The 25169-nt window shown below is 41.5% G+C and overlaps 1 protein-coding gene across 1 annotated transcript in view; it reads left to right on the forward strand.

The window, feature by feature from the left end:
- Nucleotides 1-24522, forward strand: part of LOC143750665 (histamine H3 receptor) — a 40569-nt gene extending 16047 nt beyond the window's left edge. Inside the window, exon 3 of the mRNA XM_077243864.1 lies at nt 23776-24522. Coding sequence (XP_077099979.1) covers nt 23776-24522 — 747 coding nt within the window. The remainder of the gene's footprint in view (nt 1-23775) is intronic.
- Nucleotides 24523-25169: the final 647 nt, after the last annotated feature.

Consider the following 25169-nt stretch of genomic DNA (forward strand, 5'->3'; position numbering starts at 1 on the left):
AACTCTTGCACTAAATAAATACACTAAATTAGCCTATATTAGGTTATATTGTACTTAACCTGTTAATGATATCTTGATTATTTAATGTATGTTTAAAATATCTTTCATGAAAATGACAGCAGCTGTGTAAATTATTATATTTCAATTACGAATTAGAGTAAAAATACAAGTTAATGCAAAAACTGCCTTATGTTCAGTTTACATGTTTTCATACAATGTTTTGGGTGTTGATTATTATATCTACAAAATAAATAGCATCTGTATTTAGGATAAAAGTCTAGGCTCTGTTGTTAACCGTAATGTTATAGTAATGTTCGGGCTCCCTATATAGTTTATAGCATTAGGAGATCTTTTTTTTTTTATCCTTGCGTTTTAATCTGAAACGTTTAATTGTAATTGAATTAATTTATATACAAAGACACATTTTTTTCATTAAACCACTGTAAAAAAAAAAAAAAAAAAAAGCAATACTAGCTTTCTAAACCCCACCGAACCGAAACCGAACCGAACCAAGAAGTCAAAACCGTGGGAAGAACCGAACCGTCAGTTTTGTTTATCGTTACACCCCTATTAATTTGTGTTCTAAAGATGAATGTAAGTTTCATCAGATTGGATATTAGATGAAGCGGGGCTGTAACATTCAGGCAGGCAAGGAGAGTTAAAGCGAGGATCTAATTCCAGTTTCCAGGGTGCGTTCATGAAAGATAATTCAAGAAAAGTCACACAGACCCAAATTCACAACAGCTGTCTATACACACCAAGAGAATAACCGACACCTAACTGAGGAAACTGAAAAGTGTAAATACACAGGAACCAAAATAGACGCGTGACAAACTTAATCAGTAACTATAAAAGCAAATGAGTACGTATTTGAAAACCTACATTGAACAAAATTATAAATGCAACACTTTTGTTTTTGCCTCCCTTTTTCATGAGCTGTACACAAAAGACCTATTTCTCTCAAATATTGTTCACAAATCTGTCTAAATCTGTGTTAGTGAGCACTTCTCCTTTGCCAAGATAATCCATCCACCTCACAGGTGTAGAGTATCAAGATGCTGATTAGACAGCATGATTATTGTACAGGTGTGCCTTAGGCTGGCCATAATAAAAGGCTGCTCTAAAATGTGCAGTTTTACTGTATTGGGGGGTCCAAAAACCAGTCAGTATCTGGTGTGACCACCATTTGCCTGGAACACGCTGTCGTATACGCCGATCCAGAGCATCCCAAATATGCTTAATGGGTGACATGTCAAGTGAGTATGCTGGCCATGAAAGAGCTAGGATGTTTCCAGCTTCCAGGAATTGTGTACAGATCCTTGCAACATGGGTCCGTGTATTATTATGCTACAACATGAGGTGATGGTCGTGGATGAATGGCACAACAAAGGGCCTCAGGATCTCGTCACGGTATCTCTGTGCATTCAAAATGCCATCAATAAAATGCACCTGTGTTCGTTGTCCATAACATACATGCCCATACTATAACCCCATCGCCACCATGGGCCACTCAATCCACAACTTTGACATCAGCAAACAGCTCACCAACACGACGCCATACACGCTGTCTGCCATCTGCCCTGTACAGTGAAAACTGGGATTAATCCGTGAAGAGAACACCTCTCCAAAGTGCCAGGCGCCATCGAATGTGTGCATTTGCCCACTCAAGTCGGTTACGGTGACGAATTGCAGTCAGGTCGAGACTCCGATGAGGACGACGAGCATGCAGACGAGCTTCCCTGAGACGGTTTCTGACTGTTTGTGCAGAAATTCTTTGATTATGCAAACCGATTGTTGCAGCAGCTGTCTGGGTGGCTGGTCTCAGACGATCTTGGAGGTGAAGATGCTGGATGTGGAGGTCCTGGGCTGGTGTGGTTACACGTGGTCTGCGGTTGTAAGGTCGGTTGGATGTACTGCCAAATTCTCTGAAACGCCTTTGGAGACGGCTTATGGTAGAGAAATGAACATTCAATTCATGGGCAACAGCTCTGATGGACATTCCTGCTGTCGGCATGCCAATTGCATGCCCCCTCAAAACTTGCGACATCTGTGGCTTTGTGCTGTATGATAAAACTGCACATTTTAGAGTGGCCTTTTATTGTGGCCAGCCTAAGGCACACCTGTGCAATAATCATGCTGTCTCATCAGCATCTTGATATGCCACACCTGTGAGGTGGATGGATTATCTCGGCAAAGGAAAAGTGCTCACTAACACAGATTTAGACAGATTTGTGAACTATATTTGAGAGAAATAGGCCTTTTGTGTACATAGAAAAAGTCTTAGATCTTTCAGCTCATGAAAAATAGGGGCAAAAACAAAAGTGTTGCGTTTATAATTTTGTTCAGTGTAGATAGCAAAGAAAACTAACTAAACACAGGAAATTAGACCACTGATTATCAGCAGATACATAAAAATCAAACCTGCTGCAATCTTAAATTGGTTTGATCAATGTTTGTTTACCTATCAGAAACTCTGAAAAGTTCTTACCAACTGCCACTACACATTACCTGCTTAAAGTCAATGTGAAACGCCGTTCACTGCACACTATGCTAATATATTAATATTCTAATATATTTTATAGAATAAAATAATATATTCAACGAGCAAACTGTAGACTTGATCTCACTCACTAGGAATTTATTGGATTGTGAAAACTGGTCTCTATGTGATAGGTGGTTGAAAATAAGAGGGCTTGGTCAGCCAAAAAGAAAAGCAATTTCAGATGTGAAGCAAGTATATTCTGATGAAATATTACCTATACTTTTTCTTTGAGATTGCATTAAAATAAGACAAAAAAAGAAAATAGGTTTGATGTTCTGTCGAGTGCTCAAGCTCTCCATCATGGACAACAAGCCAAATACCTTAATCTTAATACGCTTTATCTCACTAAAGGAGATGCGAAGGATGGGAAACTTGCCAGACCACATCTCCAAATATATGACCCACTTTTTCAGACAGTGCTGCTGAACGTCTGAAGGTTTGATGGAAATAAACCACTGGATCATCTGGTAGTTACAGCGCAGAGGTATCAAAGGTAAACAGTCTTCTGTAAGTTCTTCAGCTAAGGTGGTTCACAAATCACACCGCGATGCTCAACAACACACCTGTTCTCCCCACAAACTAAAGGAATTATTGATCTTTTATTATTTTACTACTTTTTGATCTTTGCTCAAAGCACAAAAGACCACTCTACTTAATAGAGCACAACAGTAATAGTGCTAGAGCACATTATTTGTAGGACTTGCATGCTATTGGAGTCCTTGAACAGTTGTGAAAAATACACATGTATATATTTCATTGTTATTATTATTTCTATTATTATTAGTAGCTATAAAATAATCTATAGTGATAAGTAAATTATCAGTGGTGTAAACTAGGAATATTAGGCAACAACAGGTGTGAACCTGGTTGGCTAGGATTGTATTTTTCATTTAGGCATTGTTGAGTGGAGAGGTGCATAAACCACTTTTACTGTAGATAAAAAAATAATCTGTCTAACTAAAGAAACATCCTGGGATGGCCTGGGAACACAGATATATAAAGCAGTGAATAGTGTGGAATATTTACTTCAAAGGTTCCTCTGATGTTTGGTTAGACTCGGGTCAGAAAGCGTCCTTGAAAATGTCTTGTTTTGTTTCCCGACACAAGCTCTTAACATCAGAGCAATGATACGAACATAAATCACAAAACGTAACGTGTGCCTTTAATCTGCAAGACAGCCATGTTTGATCTCACAGACTGCGGCTTCAGCTTCAATCAAAGCCAGTGAAGAAAGATTTTTTCTATCGGTGGCAGCACTATGAAGGTGCACACATACTCTGATATTGTCAGCAAAAGAAAGTGTTTGTCCTCATTCGCTACTGTGTTTTTTCTACTTTTGGTTTCTGTGTGGTGATCCTGGTTCAGTGGAGCAATGCCACAGTTTGTTGTCTTGAAATTAAATATGCTAAGAGATGATTTGTAATTAGCAGTCTGACAATGGTTTAGTAATAAATTCTAAACTCTTTATTTTTATCTCGTCTTGATCTTTGTTTGGTTGATTTATTGACTTTTCAGTTAATTTATCGATTACTATTGTTATTTTGTAACACTTTTTAATTGATTTACACATTTCTCAAAAGATTATCACATTAGTTTCACATTTGGGCCTCCATATGGGTACAGCAGCCAAATAAAAAATGGCAGCAACAAACAGGCATCTGAATTTAACAATTTGTTTTATAGTTCGAGTTGTGAATAGTGACAAAATGACAGTGAAACAACCAAATAAAGTAACAGCAAGTAGTGTGTAAAAAGGAATGAAGAGTTTTACCATGTCATCTCACAACTTGAATTGTTTATTTGCTGAAAAGGTTGGCCGCTGCTGCAGCTCTCAAACACCATGTGTCCACTTGCAAACAAATATGGTGTGCTAAAAATAATGTGGAGCACAGGAGTATGTGTTGAGATATTTAAGTGTTAAGTCCGCCTGTGGTGAAAATCCAGTTTTTAATGTTTATATGTCTATGTGGTGTTTTTAATGTGCTTTAAGACAAACCATGTGTAAATTCTTAAAGAGAATTTAAACTTAAACAACTTAAACAAATCGCTGGTGTTTCTGACGTCACAAGCTACCTTGTAACCAATCAGGTCAACGTGCCGCCGGGCTTTAGCATATAATTAACAGTGAACTAGCAGGTCTCGAGAGAAGCCAGGATATCCCGGTATATTTTGCTGTTGATATGAAAATCATGTAGATTTAGCAATATAGCCAGCCTATTATATATTACGATGTTATGATGAACTATATGCATTTCTCCACTGACGTTTCTGAGTTGTTCAAAGTGTATCTGATGACTGCTAGAAGGCAGATTATTACACCCGTGTCTAGGGAAATATAGGAAACTCTAAGAAGCATAATGAATAAAGTTGGGTTGTGGTAATGGAATCCCAGCAACTAATCACTCCGGTTGATAATCAAACAAATACGCAAATCTAAGCAGAAAAAGTAGTTTATTAAGAAATAAGTGAAATAAAGAGCATCTCTTCAGGGTGTCCCAAAGGCCAAAATAACAAACAAAACAAATATAAAAAGAAAAGAGGAGAAAATGAATAACCGAATCCAATAACAAATGAAAATACATTTAGCTTGCCTAACTCCCTGCCAAAAACAGAGCTCAAACCAATTTCAAAATAAACAAGGCAGGACACCCCTACGCTCATCACTTTTAGCACATGTTGTTAAGACATAGGGGAATGGTTTCAGATGTTACAAAAGGATACACCCTTCACTTAAACTAATTAACATCACTAATACACACAAATTTGATCATTGGCCGGAGGAGGAATTCCGGAACTCTTAACCCGAGTATGACCGAACCAACAATGAGATCCCAGACACATGCCAGCAGCGTCCTTATAAAGACCACGTCTCAACTGGACAACCAATTACTTTCGTACACCCCATCATTGGACGACCTATTAGAAATCAGTTAAAACAGAGGGGGGAAAAGAGGAACACAGAGCAATAGAAAAACAATAGGCTACATAAACAGAGGTCGTAACACAGACTGAGATGGCGAACGGGAACATAGTTTGAGTAACATTAGCAACACAATATTAGTTGTTTGATAACAGTCAAGCAAAAGACTAATCATATTAATTAACGTTATGTGTCCGACGTTGTAAAGAGCGATACCATTGTGCAGTGTTTACCTAAGTTGGACAAGTGGATCTCTGAGCTGGAGTGAGTGAGTGGAGGCGGGGCTTATTTGCATATTCATAGAACCCCATATACTAAATGAAGCAAGGGTGTAGAGTTACATTCAAGCTATTTTAAGGCATGAAGAATTTTTTTCACAGGAAAAAATGTTTATATCTCATTTTGGTGATCAAAGATGAGTTTTAAGGGATACAATTATTGACTACAGGAGGACTTTAAGTGGGATATTTAGTATTTAATCAGAGATTTTATTTATTTAGCACATAATTGAATACATAAAAAAAGCACCTGAAGTGTAAAATATGAATAGGCCAACAATTGTGTGGGATAGAGCCATATCTCCTGTTCATCTGCATCACTTATCCAAACAGAGCTGCATTTCCCAAAAGCATCATAAGCATAAGTAGATCATAAGAAACCATTGGCACCATACCCTCTTCAATCCACCCATTCTCCAAACCGCTTGTCCTCGAAGGGTCGTAGGGATGCTGGAGCCTATCCCAGCATCTCAGGCCGAAGGCAGGGAAACAACCCGGACAGATGGCCAGTACAATTAGGAGTTATTTCACAATAAACAAATGGAAACTCACTTTCATTGGCAGTCTGTTACAAAAAATAACTATATTTTTAATTCAGCAACCATTGTTTGACTAGTATTTGCAGTAACACCATGGTTATTTAAAATTAAAGTTGTACTTGTATCTTATAATACTAACATGCACATGTTACAAGGTTACTGCCCTAGTGAGAAGCTAAAGCCAGGCTCAGACTAAAGGAGTGTCAGGCCAATTTATGCCCGATTTACCCCTCCCGACATTCAGAGAAAAAAATTGCGTCCAGAGCATCCAGAGATTCTGATGTTCAGGCCAGATTATCTGGTAATGTGAGGCATTTTTCTGCTCAAATCTTAAACCTCCCATCTGCTCACGGACATAATCAGGGTCGTCCCGACAATATCAAACGTGTGATATTTAGGATTTTAAATCAGGATTATTGCGTCTATGATTATTTCAGTACTTCCACAATAGCCAATGAGAGACAAGTCTACAAGCAGACGGAAGTGAAGGAACTTTTGAAATGGCGACCGCACACAACAAGCAGCTGTGCAAATCCGGTAGACAATGGATAAAGCCAGGAATGGCTAGTTGAAATGTGGGAACAACACAAATGCCTTTATAATGTCTCTTTACATAATGTCTACAGCAAGTTGCCACGACACAGTATCCATTTTGTTTACATCCACTTGAGATCACGTTAGGTGCTATATCGTGCACGATAATCTTAAGAATATTTGAAGTTTGTGATGCGCCACAATTTACAAATCTTGTAGTGTGTGCAGGTTTTAGATTTGAAAGGAGAAATCTGTGAAGATTCTCCTTGTGTGCGTTATGCAACAATCATTTTCACAAAAGATTTCACAATCGGTTAAGATTTAAAAACTCCTGTTGTCTGAGCCTGGCTTTAAGGTGAATTTTTTTCTTATAGTGTACATGAAAACATAAGCTAATAATTTGCAGTTAATGAAGCTCTAGCATAAGTTCTGCCAGGAAGACTCAATTGTTACATCACTCATTACCTTCTCAACTGTCCAATCGTGTTCTAATACTGTGGTATATAAGATAGGTACTGACACATGTCTGAGTTCGCAGATGCTGACGCTTCCATTTACCTCCATCCTCCCCACCACCACCGAGATGGTTCTCCCGTGTCTTTCTGGTAGAACTGCTTATTGAATCTTAAAAAACATGACTTACAAATATAATGTTAAGTGGGTTTAATTAATCATTTTATCTTTAGAAGTGATGATTTAAAAGATCAGTTAAGTTTAGAAGTATTGGTATTGTCTTGGTATCGAAAACCAGTATCGCCCCCATCCCTCAAGGGTCTCTGCACACTAGACATCACTTCAGTACAGAATTTGAAAAAAGTGCTGTGTTCAGTTTGAAATCAAGTGGGACTGGATTTGGAAAAGGTCAGATTGGAGACCCCCACCACTGCACATTTTGTGTGTCTCCCTCATCTAACACATCTGATTCAGCTCATTAGTAGAGATTACAAGACATGAATTGGGTGTCTGATGAGGCAGACATCCAAAATGTGCAGTGGTGTGGGGCTCCAGGACAGATTTAAGAAAAACGTATCAGTCATGATCATGAACATGTGGATCAAAGTAATCTTGCTGAAAGACAGCTGTGCCAAACATTTCCACCCTTTGTTACCTTTGTTATAAAAGATTTATATTTCAATCAAATTCTGTTCTTTTGAACTTCACAGTTTCCACAATAAAATATTAAGCTGCACAACTGTTTTCAACATTGATGCGTATTATTGATGCATAAGACACTTATAGATACATTCAAAAATCCTACCGACCCCAAACTTTTGATCTGGACTGACTATATAAACCCCCTTTGTGCAGTATGTTCACTGTAAAATCCAACAGTCATTCTAATTAACACTTTTTAGTTAACTTTACATAATGTCTTAACTTTATTGTAAAACTCTAGTAATCTGTAATATTCACATACTATGCTTTGTTAACCTCAGAAAACCCAAGTTAAGATTAATTGATTGATCTGAGGCTAGGGAATTCTTAATGGACTGTTCACTCATTTCCTCCACTTCTGCAGTTATTGATAGGAGATAGCATTCACTCACTTCCTAAAGTCATCTTGAATGTTACATTTTCAATACAACTGAAAAATTTGAGAGAACATCACATAAGCTGACTTCATAAATTGATTGTTGATTTTCCTAAAATGTTTAGTCACCATTATGGTGATTAGTTTTCCCTTTGGTTGGGCACTTAGAACTTAATTTATACTATTGTAATTCTCTTCCCTTTTATGCAGCGATGCAACAAATCAGTTATTTAGTTTCAAAGGAAGAGAAGTAATATATATATATGTATATATTTAGTTTCATATTTATATAGATATATACACTCACCTTAAGGATTATTAGGAACACCTGTTCAATTTCTCATTAATGCAATTATCTAATCAACCAATCACATGGCAGTTGCTTCAATGCATTTAGGGTGTGGTCCTGGTCAAGACAATCTCCTGAACTCCAAACTGAATGTCAGAATGGGAAAGAAAGGTGATTTAAGCTATTTTGAGCCTGGCATGGTTGTTGGTGCCAGGAGGGCCGGTCTGAGTATTTCACAATCTGCTCAGTTACTGGGATTTTCACGCACAACCATTTCTAGGGTTTACAAAGAATGGTGTGAAAAGGGAAAAACATCCAGTATGCGGCAGTCCTGTGGGCGAAAATGCCTTGTTGATGCTAGAGGTCAGAGGAGAATGGGCCGACTGATTCAAGCTGATAGAAGAGCAACTTTGACTGAAATAACCACTCGTTACAACCAAGGTATACAGCAAAGCATTTGTGAAGCCACAACACGCACAACCTTGAGGCGGATGGGCTACAACAGCAGAAGACCCCACCGGGTACCACTCATCTCCACTACAAATAGGAAAAAGAGGCTACAATTTGCAAAAGCTCACCAAAATTGGACAGTTAAAGACTGGAAAAATGTTGCCTGGTCTGATGAATCTCGATTTCTGTTGAGACATTCAGATGGTAGAGTCAGAATTTGGCGTAAACAGAATGAGAACATGGATCCATCATGCCTTGTTACCACTGTGCAGACTGGTGATGGTGTAATGGTGTGGGGGATGTTTTCTTGGCACACTTTAGGCCCCTTAGTGCCGATTGGACATCGTTTGAATGCCACGGCCTAACTGAGCATTGTTTCTGACCATGTCCATCCCTTTATGGCCACCATGTACCCATCCTCTGATGGCTACTTCCAGCAGGATAATGCACCATGTCACAAAGCTCGAATCATTTCAAACTGGTTTCTTGGGGGGCACCAAGGCCATATGACAGGGCACAAAGGCCATTGAGTACAATTATATGGTTTTCCCATTCAGATTGATACCATAACATGGAAACAGATACAGTTGGCATACCCAAACTGAAACAGATAAAAGTATGATCTCATTTGAAAGCTGACACCTGGAAGTTTATTGTAAATGTAGATTTAATTATTGTCATAATGAAAAAAATAGTTATAAATAGATTAAAAAAAATAAAGTTATGAGAATTTTTTTAATGAAACATCTTCATGAAAATAAAATTGAAGTTGGCATTGTATCAATCTAGAAATGCACTGCAGCTAAAGCCACATGTCTCACCATGTTATAGTTAAAATCTGAAGATGATATGTCTAAAACTCTGTATTTAGGTAAATGTTTTTCAAGATCATGTCATATGACTTTATTTATTAGCTTAGCACACCATCAATACACGACAATTTATGACATTAAAACCATGTTTGTGCTCCAAACTTACTTTATAACTCAAGTCGAGTGTTCTAAATAACCTTCTGTGATCTGATTTGGCTTCAGATAAAAAAAAATCTAACAGAAAATATAATATTTTATGTATAATGCAACGATGATAAAGTCTATCGATTAGCATAACATTATATATATAATCTATTATTATGAAAATGCCTGACATGGCTCGAAGAACACAGGTAAGTCAAATATCATTGCAAAAATGTTTATTGTCTTCAAAACGACATAATCTGCATGTTACAGCGATCTGTTAGCTCTGTTTGTGGTCGGGGATTTGGGATTTCCTCCATTGTCGAACGCTCTTCTTCATGTGTTTCAAATATGGACTATAATGTTAAGTAGAGCGCCCTCAGGCTGCTGGTATGAATTGAAAACACAGCACATCAGTATACAGCGCTCATAATGATTACATCGACGCATTGGCGCTTTATACATGGAACTTGGACAGGGCCAGGGCACACAGGCCACTGTGGCCGTACATTGATTTTTTTTTCACGGGGCATGAAGGCCAAAATGTGGGCAACGGCGGCCATGGCAGCGTGGCCGCGGTATAATTCCAACCCTGCCCCCCAGTCACCAGATCTCAAACACAGTATTAGTATGGTGTTCCTAATAATCCTTTAGGTTAGTGTATATATATATATATATATATATATATATATATAATTTATGTATGTATGAATAATGTATAACATAACTATATTTCATGTCAATTCAAATTTTATAATTTTTTATAAAATTATATAATTCCTCTATGTTTGTGACAATCTTGTAATTGATTATGCTTGAGTCACACAGACTTCAACATTCAGCATGCAAAACACAACAATGGTAACAATTATATTTTATTTAAAGTAAATTATCAAGTTCTCTCTACAGTTCCTTTTTTTAGTTACTAGAACTCTTGTTTAAGTATACTATACAAACTAAGCATTTGTCAGTACAAAATTCAATTCTGTTTCTCGTTACTTGTTTTTTTAAGGCAATCAGTTTTCATACTTTTTTAAGTAAGCCTAACTAATTAGATTTTACAGTGTTTAGTCATTCATTCATTCATTCATTCATTCATCACAGAGTCATTTGCAGTTTTTTTCTATTGGACACAATATATTTTATTTTTAAGCAACATATAGAACAGCTCACCCTATGTGACTATAGTTCATCCCGGTCTGCTGCCAAACCCTCTTCAACTGAGGGGCCATGTACTAAGGGCGTGTTTTAACGGGGGCCTGGGCGACCCTCGACTACACGGGTATTCGTGCCTTGAGTTGTTAGACATTGCGACCGTTGCACAAGTTTCCCTTGCATGTCACAACTCACCCGTCACCTCCTCCTTGGAGTCAGAAGCTTCTGGGGACGCTTTGTTCCACTCTTCCCGCTCTACTCAATCATGCCGCCAACGAGCCTCACGACAGTTATAGCCAGGGCAAGTGGAGACTCCATCCCCTGGGTCCAGCTGGGTCATGACCATTCCGGGGCCGCACAGTTGCCTCTCCGGTTTCGTCTTCCTGCTAGTGTTTTTGTCTGAGCGGACTACCCTTGGACAGACACTGGCTCTCAGCTGCACCGGGGGCCCGCAGAAATGCGTTTCCCTAGTGAGCCTCCTGAAAGCGACTGCGACTCATGGTCGCCTTGCACCTGCTAAAGTCAGTGAATTCATCACACTTCATGTTGAGCAGAAATGCTCCTGAAACTCAGTGAAGTTCATCGCACTCAGTTGTTGAGCAGCAATGCTCCTGTAGCTCAGTAAATTCATCACACTCAGTTGTTGAGCAGTAGTGCTCCTGAAGCTCAGTGAATCCTTTTCGCACCCTTATTGGCCCAACCAGACCTGGTTCCCATCGACAGCCTTCCTGACTTCCCCTGAACACTTTTTCAGGGACGGGGCACGATGGCACCCGCATTCTACCCCTGGAGATTCCGGGCGGTCTTACGTTTGAACGCGGAGGTGCAGGTGGCTATCACAGGAACATGTGATAGTTACCATCACTTCTGCGAGCACCCCCTAGAAATGGGTAGCATGCTTAAGCCTTTAGAAGTGGAACCTAGTCATTGAGTGTGTCTTCCCTCCAGAGGAGATCCTGAAGGCTTTCAATCATTTCAGTGCTCTCTTTCCTGCAAGATGTGTTGGAATAGGCTGTTTTCCTTCACCCTCAAAATGATGTTCAAAAAATGAATGTTTAAACGACACTCATCGTGATGCAGAAGTATGGAGAAGCATGTCCTGATCGTCAGGTTCCTGAGGAGCAAGGTAATGTAAATCCTTGCATCCCTCTTTATCCTCTTGGGCCTTATCTCTGGAGAGCACTGCAGAGACCGCCCCTGAGCCACTGCAGGCAGTGAGTTAAAAAGGAGAACTCTGTTATATCAGTTCTCCTGCTCGCATGGTCTCTACTAGAGGGTAGGGACTTGTTCGCTTTCGGTCAACGTATTGTGCCTGGAGTTCGGGCCGGCTAACTCTCACAAGCTGAGACCCCGGGATGGATTGTGCCCAAGGTTCCTACCTCTCCCGTATGAGGAGCAGGTGGTGAGCCTGCAAGCGCTGCCCCGGAGGAGGCAGATCCAGCCCTGGCTTTCTCTGGCCATTCGCTTATAGCTTAAATTCCAAGATGCAACATGTCCATTAGGTGTTGAGCTCCTCTATGATGAGTGTAAGGTGCTCCGCCTGGGCATTGACGATATGCTTTGCTAAACAGATTCAAGAGTTGGGGGTTGAATGACACCTAGTTGAACCGTTGCTTCCCGTGGGCTCCCTTCTCATGAAGCCAGTTTCACCGTGAGCCCGGTTCAAGTGTCGGCTTGCTGCGCCATTCCCCTCCTATGGACTGGATACGTGCGCCTTTCTACTCCAGTTGAGTTCCCTTAAATTTGAACCCTGTTGAGTTCCCTCCGACGTCGGACGTGCGGAACGTCTGGTGTAAGGCCTACCACTTGTAAGCAGTGTGGAACCTGTGTTAGGCTGGGTCCATATGTTGTGGTCCTTACGGCGACCCCATATGTGTATTTTTCCAGTCTCTCTGCCGTCACTGTCCGGTGAGTCTCCCCCCGTCTTAGGCTGTAGCCACCCCAGTGGCATTCCATATGTTGTACTGCCAGTCATCCGTCCAGTTCATATGTGTATTCTCCACGTTACCTCCCTTCGGGTAGGATTTGGCTTCCACAGCGTCCCTTCCTTCCAATGTACGGGAACGATTTCCCAGTGGTCCTGTAGGAACAGCAGTGACTTCACTGGCCTAAGCCCTGTCCTTCCCCGCCTTAAAAATTGCGGGGGCATCAGTAGGCTTTTGTCTAGGCACTGGAAGGTGGCAGCTTTAGTGGCGTTTTCAAAGGTTATCCCCATTCAGTCGACGTCGACTACGTCCAAAGTTATCGACTGAAAGGGAACGTCCTGGTTGCGTATGCAACCCACCGTTCCCTGAAGGAGGGAACGGAGGACGTAGACCCCTTGCCACTACCGCTGGACTACCACTGACTCCGGGTTACGTTCTGCTCCTCAGCGAAAAAAGCAACTAGTGCGTGCATCCAAATCCGTATTTATACGGATAAAGGGGGCGGAGTGTGTGATGCGAATCACGTACGCCAATTACATTGGCTCGTTCAATAGTACTCGAAGATGATAGGCTCCCTGGTGTGATCACCATTCAGTCGACTACGTCCTCCGTTCCCTCCTTCAGGGAACAGTGGCTTGCATACGCAACCAGGACGTTCGTCGATGACTTGACTTGAAAATGACTTGTTCGTCGACAAAAGGGTTAAAGAAAACGTAGCCTATTTAGTTTCATATTTATGTGCAAATATTAGCCTATAATATTATCTTTAATTTCATCTATGTTGATTATGAAAAGTTGACAGCATATGGTTACATTAAAAGATGCGAAATATGTCGGGAGAATGTGTGTCAGACATGATTTTGACCACTTCATTAAGATTTGTCTTGTAGGAAGCTTTTCTTTAAAGTGAATTTTGTTTGTATAAATTGTATCTTAATTTATATCAACCTTTCAGCATCCAATTGCCTGGATCTAATAAGAAGCAAACCAAGAACGGCGTGTCTGGGCTGGATTGAAGTGCGTAATAATCGACCACACTATCATGTTTTGATTAAATTTCTTGAATACATCTTTTAATTACAGTAGGCCTATAGATAGTTATGATATTTGTGGCTTTAAAGCAATAGGCTATGCTATATTGTATAAGGTGGTATAAATAAACATTACGTGACTTGACTGGAGTGCTGAATTGCAGAGCTGGTGCAAACATATCCATATCGATATGATCAGATCAGACGCTTTCTTACTGTTTTATCACCGCTGTCATATTTGTTGTGTGTTTTTTTTACTGAGAGAAAAGCTTGCAGCACATATTGACATTTTCATCTAAACAGCACTCTCAGCAGTGTGGACGGTGTCAGGATGTTCATTAACAGTATAATGCTGTGAAGGTATTTCAAAGGTATTTGGTTTACCCCAAACCAAAGTACGAACAACAACTTGGCCGTGTGTGTGTTGGAGAGAGAAAACTGTTCAATTTAATATAAGAAACTTTAGTTGGTCTAAATTAAGTAGGCTAGGCACACACATTTGCTTATATAGGGTTCCATTCCAGATACAAGCGCAGTGTATGTGTTTGTGTGTGCTTCATAACTGTGCAGCCCAGGGGGCCCGTCATAATAGCCTGCACTGGAGCCCGTCATTACTAAGTTACCCACTGATCTGGGCACGGCATCCCATCACATTGACACCCCTGCAGTGCACTAACCTGTCTTGTTAAGAAACATTTTTATTGACACACATTTTCAGTCAGTCTTGCTTTCAGTGTAACTGTACTTCTAACTTAATGTAGTAATGTGTAGTGGTCAGACAGGTCAATTTAGCTCAAAAGGAAGTATTAATTAATTTATAGGGAATCTTAAAAGAATCACTTAAACGGCCGAGCAAATGACTCGTCCAGCGTTCATTTGAACGGCCCATAACTATCAGCTCTAAAACGGATATAAATATCCAAACTATAGTGAAACACTATATACAAGCAAGGTAACTTTGATCAGCAGTTTAAGACATTAAATTCGTAAGCAGAAAACACAATAACAATTATCTTTAGAATACAAACAAGACTTTATTATTGATTATTACTTGATTATTCTAACATATAAAACTACTATCTAACACAATCAGACGCACACACATTCATACAAGTTGCAGAAAGAAAGAGAGTGAGGAAAGAATGAGTTTTAAGAGTGAGATGATGAAATCCCAAGTTTCTATATGCACTTATACAACATGACCTGACCATCAATCATTAATTTAACCCTTCTATCATTTCTTAGGCGGGGTTATTAAATGTTATATCAAAGCACCAGTCTTTGAAATTGGAAAGCGGGCTTTGCAGTCGAAACGTTTAAACGAAACTTTGCAGCAAAACTTAACTTAGAACCGAGACTCTCAACGGAAAAGAAAAGAAAACTAAAAAAAAGAAAGAAAAGTGAGACGAGAGTAGTTAGATGGCTTGAATGAAGCTGTTTAACCCATGTTCTTCTGATCTTGATCTGGGTTCTTTTGTCTGCTCGTCTACATGGTTACTCGTCTGTCCGGTTACTCGTCATGGCTTCTCCATGACTTCTGTAAATCTGCTCTAGCAAACAAATTCAACTCCCGAAAACCTCCATTCAACTCGGTTCCACCCAACCACACCCTGGCTTTGTTCGGGTCCTAAGATTTTAAACTCAAATGTTTGTCCAGCCTCCTGGATGAGTTCTGACCAATTAGGCACTGTCTTTATTTGAGAGGTGGCATTTTCTTCACCTCTCATCATAAATCAGGCTCATCATAAATTAGCTGTGATCTCTTTACTCTCCAGCTCTAGCAGAGAGTTCAGAGGGTACAGTTTAGACATTTTTCCTATTATAAGAACACAAAACATTTTTACACAGATTTCAATCAAGCCATCTTCTGAATTAAGAATTATGATCGTACTGATAGGAATCAAGACACACTTGCATTCAAACATCCAATAGTTATAACAATTACATGACTCGTATGTGATCTAAGCATAATAGACGCATACAGAGGTTGTAGATACAATATAGGATTATGTAGTTGAACAATGTTTTATTGGAAGTCTGTCAATAATTGTTTTGTGATGATTTTATGTATTTTATATGTAAAGTCTCAGTCTCTGTGGTTTTAAGAGATTTCAACCCTGGGGTCGTTCCAATGTCCTTAAAAAGGACGATGTCTGTTTTAAATATTTGTCATGGGTTCAAACAACCTCTGCCGTTATCTTGGTGGGTTCCGAGCCGAAGCCATCTCTGAACCAATCAGTCTTTTCCAAACTATCTAACGTTGACAAAATTCTCCTTTAGTTGGGCACATCTCTTTGAAGCTTTCATGGTCAAAAAGTTTTTAGCTGGGACTGGCTTGAGCCCACTCCATTTATGGCCCTAGATTAGACTGGTGATTTGGGGGTCTGGAGTGTTGGGTTCTGTGTGCAATTATGTTTGAACGAATCACCTGGAAGATTCATTTGTGTTTGGTTTGTTCTCAAATCCTACATTAACCCTCTGGGGTCCAAAAACGCGCCGGCGCGTTTTGCTGTTTGTTTTCCACATAGCAGCAACATAGACTTAAAATACTCCGTCATTTTTGGTTATATAAATAAAATCAATACATGATTATGAACTATAGAGGGTCTTCTTTTTTTGTGTTCACTCACATTAACATCAAAACCGTGTGCTTTTGTAAAATGAAGAAAATAAACAGGGTGTGCTTTCTGCCTCTCTGTCTCCGTTAACTTTTTTTCTGGAGCACGTCTCTAAACTTAAACAAAGCTCAGCGAATACTGTTCACACAAATATCTAATTCAAAACTAAAATAAATATTTTCTGTTTATGTAATCTATAAAAAAAGAAAGAGGTGTCAGCCGATCTCATTATCGTTCCTTCAGCTCATTATTCTGCTAATGTGACACGCCCACGGAGAGCGCGCGCTATTCAAACGCAAATGATCTGAAGCTACACATGCAAAGTGTCAACGTCCCTCATAAACGCGATAACACAACAAATGTAATCATCAGATTAATGTACTATTTCTTCTTGCGAGGCTGTGTGAGGAATAATCCTGGGACATTTACCTCAGAACATGTGCTGGTTTATTTTCATTTCGAGGAGCAACAGATCCATCTGAGAAGTAGGCTACGTTTTTTTTAATTATTGTTCTAATCGCGATATCATAGTGTATGTAAACCGCAAAAAGGCTGTTTAAATATGAATCGCGTCTGTGTGTGTGTGAATGAATGAACTGAACAGTTTTTACCAAACCCTGTTGCTATACTGAGATGAGTGAAAATCGACTGAAATATGTTGAAATAACGTTAAAATGTCTTTGTATTAGCAATGTATTAACCTGCAAATTAATATTTATATGCCCTAATATAGGCTCATAAAAACAACAAACGATATGCCTGCCCACACACAGACACAGCCCGCCACAGTACAGGGCTAGCACGAATAAAATCGACTCATATCGATTGTGCATTAGTAGTGAATGTGCCCACGATACAGTGCCCACAAACACTACACGAAGCATGTCCCATGGTTTCTGTAAAACGAAACCAGCACACATTCAGTCAGCTCAGGCCGACGGTGTTCTCAGTGCAGTGAGTGTGCCCGCTGTCCCGCGCCCACATTCCCTCACAGACATGCTAAACCCCACGGGGTTAGTCCCGCTCGCCCTCTCTCCACAAACTGTCATAGAGAAGTCGAGCGCGGCCAGGCTGCCCGCTGTGATTAGCGCGCCCCCTGACTCGTACACTGCAAACACAGTGTTTATTTTTCAGCACACCGGAGCTCTCCGGCCGCCGCTATGCCGCGGCCAGAGCCCGGATTTCATTCTACCTCTAGCTATTCATGCAGATGCGCGGGCAAAGCTTCTCGGGGTATCAGAATGGGTGCTGAACACTATAAAAAGAGGCTATTCGCTGCAGTTCGCTCGACATTCCCCGCCGTTACATGGCGCGAGTCGAAACTATGGTAAACAACAAAGTATCTCATCTACTTTGAACCGAAATAGCGAAACTACTGAGCAAAGGGGCCATAGAACCTTTATCTCAGAGTGAAGGGGGGCTATACAGCAGATATTTTCTGGTACCGAAAAAAGACGGGGGTCTCAGACCCATTCTAGATCTGCGACAGTTGAACAGAGTGCTTGTGAAGCGCCAGTTCAGAATGCTGAAAACCAGGAAAATCCTTGCGCAAGTTCGCCAGGAAGACTGGTTTATGTCAATAGATCTGAAAGACGCCTATTTCCAAATAGAAATAGCGTCACGTCACAGGCGATTCTTGAGATTCGCCTTAAGGGCCAGGCATATCAATACACAGTCCTACCGTTCGGGCCTGTCCCTAGCACCCCGTACATTTACGAAGTGCATGGACGCGGCTCTCGCACCCCTGAGACTTCAGGGCATGCGAGTTTTGAACTACTTGGACGATTGGCTGATTCTAGCGCGATCACACTCAGAGCTCATAGATCACAGAACCACATTACTCGAGCATCTCGAGAATCTGGGTCTCACAGTCAACTGGGCGAAGAGTTCGCTGTTTCCCCGCCAGAAAATTTATTTTATGGGAACAGTGCGGGACTCGCTGTCTATGACAGCACGTCTGTCGCTAGAGTGAGAACTGGACATTCAGCGCGCCGCGAAATCCTTCCGCCGCGGCTCTATAGTCCCGCTCAAAAGGTTTTAGAAAATGCTGGGCCTCATGGCCTCAGCATCTTCGGTACTTCGCATGCGCCCACTGCAGTTATGGCTGAAAGGGCGAGTTCCACCCCGGGCATGGACCTCTGGTCTGTTTCGTCTCAGGGTCGACATTAAATGCGTTTCGGCTCTGGAACCTTGGAAAATAGCCGACTGGTATCAGTCAGGAGTGAGTCTGGGGACTCCCTCAAGTGTGATGGTGGTGTCCACGGATGCCTCCACCTCGGGATGGGGAGTGCTGCTCGAGGGCAGACCGTTCTTTGGCCAGTGGTCAGAACGGGAAAAGCTTCTACACATAAACTGTCTGGAAATGTTGGCAGTCGACAATGCGCTATGAAGCTTTTGTCCCCAGATAAAAGGCCACCATGTCTTGGTCCGGTCGGACAACATGTCAGTGGTGGCATACATAAATCGCCAGGGCGGCATTAGGTCCTGAAACCTTTACAGGCTGACGGAACACCTCCTGGTCTGGGCTCAGCACAACCTGCTTTCGCTGAAAGCAGCGCATCTGCCTGGTCGCCTGAATCTGGGACCAGACAGACTGTCCAGAAACAATGTCCCAGCCGGGGAATGGTCGCTGCACCCGCAGACGATCCAACTGCTGTGGGAGACATTCGGCAGAGCGCAGGTGGACCTGTACGCGTCCCAAGAAAACGCTCACTGTCCGAACTTTTCTCCAAGAGCAGGGATGCGCGGGCCCACGTATGGCCCCGCTGCCCCCTCTATGCTTTTCCCCTCGTCTCGCTCCTGCCTCAAGGGTTGGAACGAATCAGGGAAAACGGATGCCCAGTGCTGCTAGTGGCTCCGCTCTGGACGAACCAGATTTGGTTTCCAATCCTGATGCGGCTGACCAGCACTGCCCCCTGGCTTATACCGGTGAGGAGAGACCTCCTCTCTCAGGCAAAGGTCTCGATTTGGCATCCTCGGCCCGATTTATGGTCCCTACATGCATGGGCCATCAACGGGTACCCACTAACCTCCCGGAGGGAGTGTTAAACACGATTACGCAAGCTAAAGCCCCGTCTACTAGACGTCTGGCCAGTCACTGGGGAAAAACGACCTGGTCATGTGATTCCTCAGGGGAGCTCGGAGGCTAAATCCTCCCAGACCCCCCTCAGTCCCTGTGTGGGACCTTTCTACGGTTTTGGAGGCCATGAAAGGTGCCCCATTCGAGCCAATCCATTTGTCAGACATGAAACATCTGTCTTTCAAAACGGTGTTTCTTATTGAGATTGAGGAGTCACGTGCCGATGTGGGCGGGGTCTGAGCCGGTCCGCCATGATGGTAGGAGACGCTATCGGTTGCACGGGGGAACGCCATCAGAACTTCACAGAAGCGCGACTGAACATTCAAGAGCTCTTTCATTTTTTCGCATCTATTATTTTCGCGCATTTATTATTTCGGCGGGACAGAGACGGATCTACGAATACGAGAAAAAAAGGAAGAAAGTAAAGAAATGCAAAAAGATAAGGCGAAAGAAAAGGGACCTTACAGGAACAAGCTCACACCAAGCGCAAAACAGCGGTATTTGGAGAAGCAGCATCAAGATATTTGTTCTTTTGCACTTAGAACAGTATTGTTATTTTATTATTATTACTTATGTTGTCCATGAAACTTATGTTGTCCGAAAAAAATACATATATATTCAGTTCTCGATAAATATTGTTAAGCCATATCAAGTTGTTTCAAGCATTTATTTCAAGAAATAAAAAAGTAATGAACAAGGCACTCAAACAACACTTTTGCACATGTTCGTTAAGACACAGCAAACAGTGTCAACTTATCAAAGGCATCAGCCAACCAAGCAATCCGGCGTCTCCTCGTCAGGTCAGAGACTTGCTCTCCCTGATGCTGTGTCCATTTCGTTAACCTAAAAAACTGTATTCCATTCTTCCTATGTTTTCCAAATGTATCGTGTGAGGTACTGGATTAGTTTTTAAACGTAGCAGTGACTTCCAGGCATGGTAAAACAGTGTGGAATTGCGAGAACCTCCTCTACTACCGAGTTAACAACACACGTAAACAATCTTGTTTTGCCGCCGGAATCCTGCCAACATGGCGGAGAGGGTGAGAATCCCGCGAGATCCCGTGATATCGAGGGGAGGGGCTCTGTACCATGACGACAACTCCTCACTCTCAATAGCTCTCGCTTCAGTGAAGCGCATAGGGGACTTACAAGCGCTTTCAGTAAGCGCGTCATGTATGGAGTTTGGGCCTAATGACTCAAAAGTCATACTCAAACCAAGGCACGGGTACGTGCCCAAATCCCTCAACACACCGTTCAGGGCCCAGGTTATTTCCCTGTGCGCCCTCCCAGTTCAAGTGACATTGGTTCATTGGACATTGGACATTGGATGCGAGTCTACTCTGCCCTGTCAGGGCACTCAGAGCTTATGTATCCCGCTCGTCTGTCTTCAGACAGACCGAGCAGCTCTTTGTTTTGTTTGGCGGACGCTCCAAGGGACTGGCCGCATCAAAACAGAGCCTATCCAGATGGATAGTCGATAGTCGAGCTCTAAGCGCGTGCGAGACTGCTGCAAGTATGCGCTATTAATGTCGTGGAAAATACATAGAGGACACTGACAACGCGCTGACAGACAGGACCAAGAAGGTAACATTTGATAAAGTCTCAACTTTCAAATTTGGTCAGTCAAAGAAAATTAAACCATAAATAGGCCTACTATTTTGTGGCTCTTTAAAGTGTCCTGACAGATTGCACTTTTTTCAGTAAGCTAGGCCTATGTGTTTTCAAGGTCTTCAAGGTTTTATTGAATGCTACCTCTGACTAAGAATGCATTACTTTGCACTTGTATAGTCTTTTATTTTGGAATTTAAAGAGCAATAAACATATATTGCAATGTTAAGGAATTCATGTTTTTTTTTCATTCAGATATGTAAATCAACATGTATAAATTGCTATTAGTTAGTTAATGGGGAGATAATCGAATCGAATCGGACTGGAAAAATGAATCGTTAGATTAATTGATGCAGCGAAAAAAATAATCGCTAGATTAATCGTTTAAAAATAATCGTTTATCCCAGCCCTATTATAAACGCAACACTTCTGTTTTTGCCCCCATTTTTCATGAGCTACTTTTTCTATGTACACAAAAGGCATATTTCTCTCAAATATTGTTCACAAATCTGTCTAAATCTGTCTCAGTGAGCACTTCTCCTTTGCCGAGTGTGGCGAGCAGGACGAGGCCGAGGGCGGTGGCGTGATTACTAATGAGTGCCACCTGCGCGAGGCACCGGTCTCATATCTCGTATTGGGAGAAACCAGGCTCAGTCTGGGGGCCAATTCTCCTCTGGCCAACCAACGAACAGTGTATGATTATGATTCAGGCGGCATTACAGGTCAGAAGTCAGATTAGATCGGAACATTCAGAATATTCATCCAGTTCCATCTGGTTGAAGTTTGGAGTCACGCCGGTATGGAGACAGGTTTGTTGAGGATCAGTGCCCAGATCCGGCTGACTACAGTAAATCTCGGAATAAACAGAAAGACTAACGTTAGCGTAGATAATGGTGTCATCCTGGTTTTGAGAAAGGTTGCCCTTGACATGGCGATCAATGAAGCAAGCAATGTCAACAACCTTATTGACTTTCTCAGAGTAGTAATGGTGTTGCAGATCATCCATCATTACCTTTTTTATTTGTTTTGTAAGGGCATCATCTTCCTCCTTTTTATTCAGTATGGCAGTGAGGTGCTCAATAACAGGCTTCAAAGATAGCAGGGTGGTCTGTGTTTCAGAACACAATAGATCTGTGAAGTCATTTAGAGGCCCCAGAAGTTCACAGACCGTCTCCAAAATGTGCTCATCACTGTCTTTTGGCATTAGATGCCATGAGCTTCTGTCTGCTGCGAGCACTGCACTGCTGTTCCAGAAATATCTCAATCATTTTGAAAGTGTACCCCCGATCTCGTCACTACATGATGAATGAGTGATTTTTCAGGAATGTTCAGGATTGCCTGATTTTTCTTAAATTCTCTTTCTTTTCCAGCTGCGAGAGATTCCCTGTATATCATGCCTGCACACTCTTACAGCTGAGTCAACACTTTGAATTTTGAGCACTTTGGCTATTGCTAGATTTTAGTTATTTTTAAGATTTAAGCCAAAACAGCCAAACCAAACACAGAGTAACGTGGGCGGTTGCTTGCATGGTCTGGTGTGATACTAGACAAACGCTTTTTCATGATTCTTCATTCCTGCAGCATGTTTACAGATAAATGTAAGATGTTGTCAGCTGTGTGGTCCTCTGGGGGAAAAACAGCTTAGGGGCAGAAGGACTTCAATCTGGAGAGAGGAAATGCACTGTAAAGCTGATGTTTGGTTCTCCACTACCACCATTCCTGGTCCAAACATCGGTAGTTGCTGAAAACCATACGCCTTCTGCCAGTTGTTTCTGCACCTGAGCCTCGGTAGAAAGCCATTAGTATTTATTTCACCAGTGCTAAACATGCTAGCTCTCTTAGTTGTTCGCCATGTTCATTTCAAAACAGTGTTACCATTAACACATCGCCTCCTCTAGTAGCCACTCTTCTTAAGACGTCTCACAAGTTGGATGTCCTTCCTCCTCCAAGCGAGCCAGCTCGGGCTTTAGGAGCAATTAAACGGAAGATGGATGCACGTTTTCTCAGCCCTGTTAACAAAGCTCATGTACCATTTAAAAAGCATGTTTAAATGCATGTCAATTCCTTTGTTTTCCCCTCAAGAAATTGTTATTTTTAAAGAAATGGCTGGTTATATGTTCAAATAATTGATACTTTTGATATTTGATATATTTAGGCAAGGTGTATTTGAATAAAAAACACAAAGCCATTTTTTCATTTTTAAGAAGACCAAATACAAATTATAATTTTTTTGCATTGTATGATTGTATAAATGATGGACAAAACAAAACTGATAAAAACAATGGTTTAACTTTATTCAATATAATTTCCCTGTTTTCAGGTGTCTTATCGTGCCAAGCAAGGAATGACCCACTTCGCTGTGGTGAAGATAGCAGCGGTTTGGATTCTGGCCTTCCTCCTGTACGGACCGGCCATCTTATTCTGGGAGCCGCTGACCGGCAGGAGTCGCGTGCCGGACAACGAGTGCTTCGCCGAGTTCTACTACACCTGGTACTTTCTGCTTTCTGCTTCAGTGGTTGAGTTCTTCTCGCCTTTTTTATCCGTGGCTTTCTTCAACATCAGCATCTACCTCAGCATCCGTCGGAGGAGACTCGGCAGTAAAAGAGAATCTCGTTCTCCAAAGCGCCAGGATGCCTCGGCTCTGTACGGGAAGAGGACAGGCGTGAGCGTGCGGATCTACTGGAACTCACTGACACTCAAAAAGACTGAAGACAGCGAGAAGAAGTGCTCAGAGAGCGACGGTCTGTCCATGCGGTGCGTTCAGCGCTCGCGTCTGAGGCAGGACAAGAAGATTGCGAAATCTTTGGCGATAATCGTGTGTGTTTTCGCAGTGTGCTGGGCGCCGTACACTCTTCTGATGATCGTGCGAGCGGCGTGCAGAGGAGACTGTGTGTCGCATCACTGGTACGAGGTGACGTTCTGGCTGCTTTGGTTAAACTCAGCGATCAACCCGTTCCTTTACCCACTGTGCCACAGCAGCTTCCGTAGGGCCTTCGTCAAGATCCTGTGCCCTCGGCAGAGGACCACCATACCCCTGACGGACCGCCCATCCAGCACACACAGATAGAGTCTGAATCATCAGCACACATGTACTGGAAACAGTGTTTTAAAAAAGAGGATTTAAGTGCCTATACATTGTTCCTGGTTCAAAACAAGTCAGTTGACAGTATTTGTGAAACATAATTTTTTTTTTTATTCTCTTGCAAATTGCACGTTTACATCTCGCAATTGTGAGAAAAAAAAGTGAGAATTGTGAGATAAAAAGTCGCAATTATATTTTAAATTGTTTTATTCCGTGGCAGAAATAGGCTTCCATAAATAAACTTTATAAGACACAGTAAAAAACATTAAAAAAAGGCCACTAGACTTTAGCATGAAATGTGTTAACATTAGGTTGGTGTCATAATATCACCTATTAACTCTCTTTTTTTTAGAAAGCTTATTTACCTCAAATTCTACAACTACCAGAAATACACTATAAAAAAAATCGTAATCACTATTTTTGTCCAGTAAAAATGTGCTTAAAACAAGATAAATGTAAAATTATTTTTCAAAATTTAAATTATGCTTCTTCTTGAACTTTCAAAGGCACTACAAGTGCATTACATTTTCTCCAAAACAAACATATTTGCTGAAGCAACCATGGTATTTTAGCTTGCTTAAGTCTTTGAGCTCTGTTGTCGTGACTCGTGTTTCACGTGAAGTGCAAGTGCA

The sequence above is a fragment of the Siphateles boraxobius genome, unplaced genomic scaffold (assembly GCF_051911475.1).
Source record: "Siphateles boraxobius isolate OS27281-9 unplaced genomic scaffold, OSU_SipBor_1 25, whole genome shotgun sequence".
Lineage (NCBI taxonomy): Eukaryota > Metazoa > Chordata > Actinopteri > Cypriniformes > Leuciscidae > Siphateles > Siphateles boraxobius.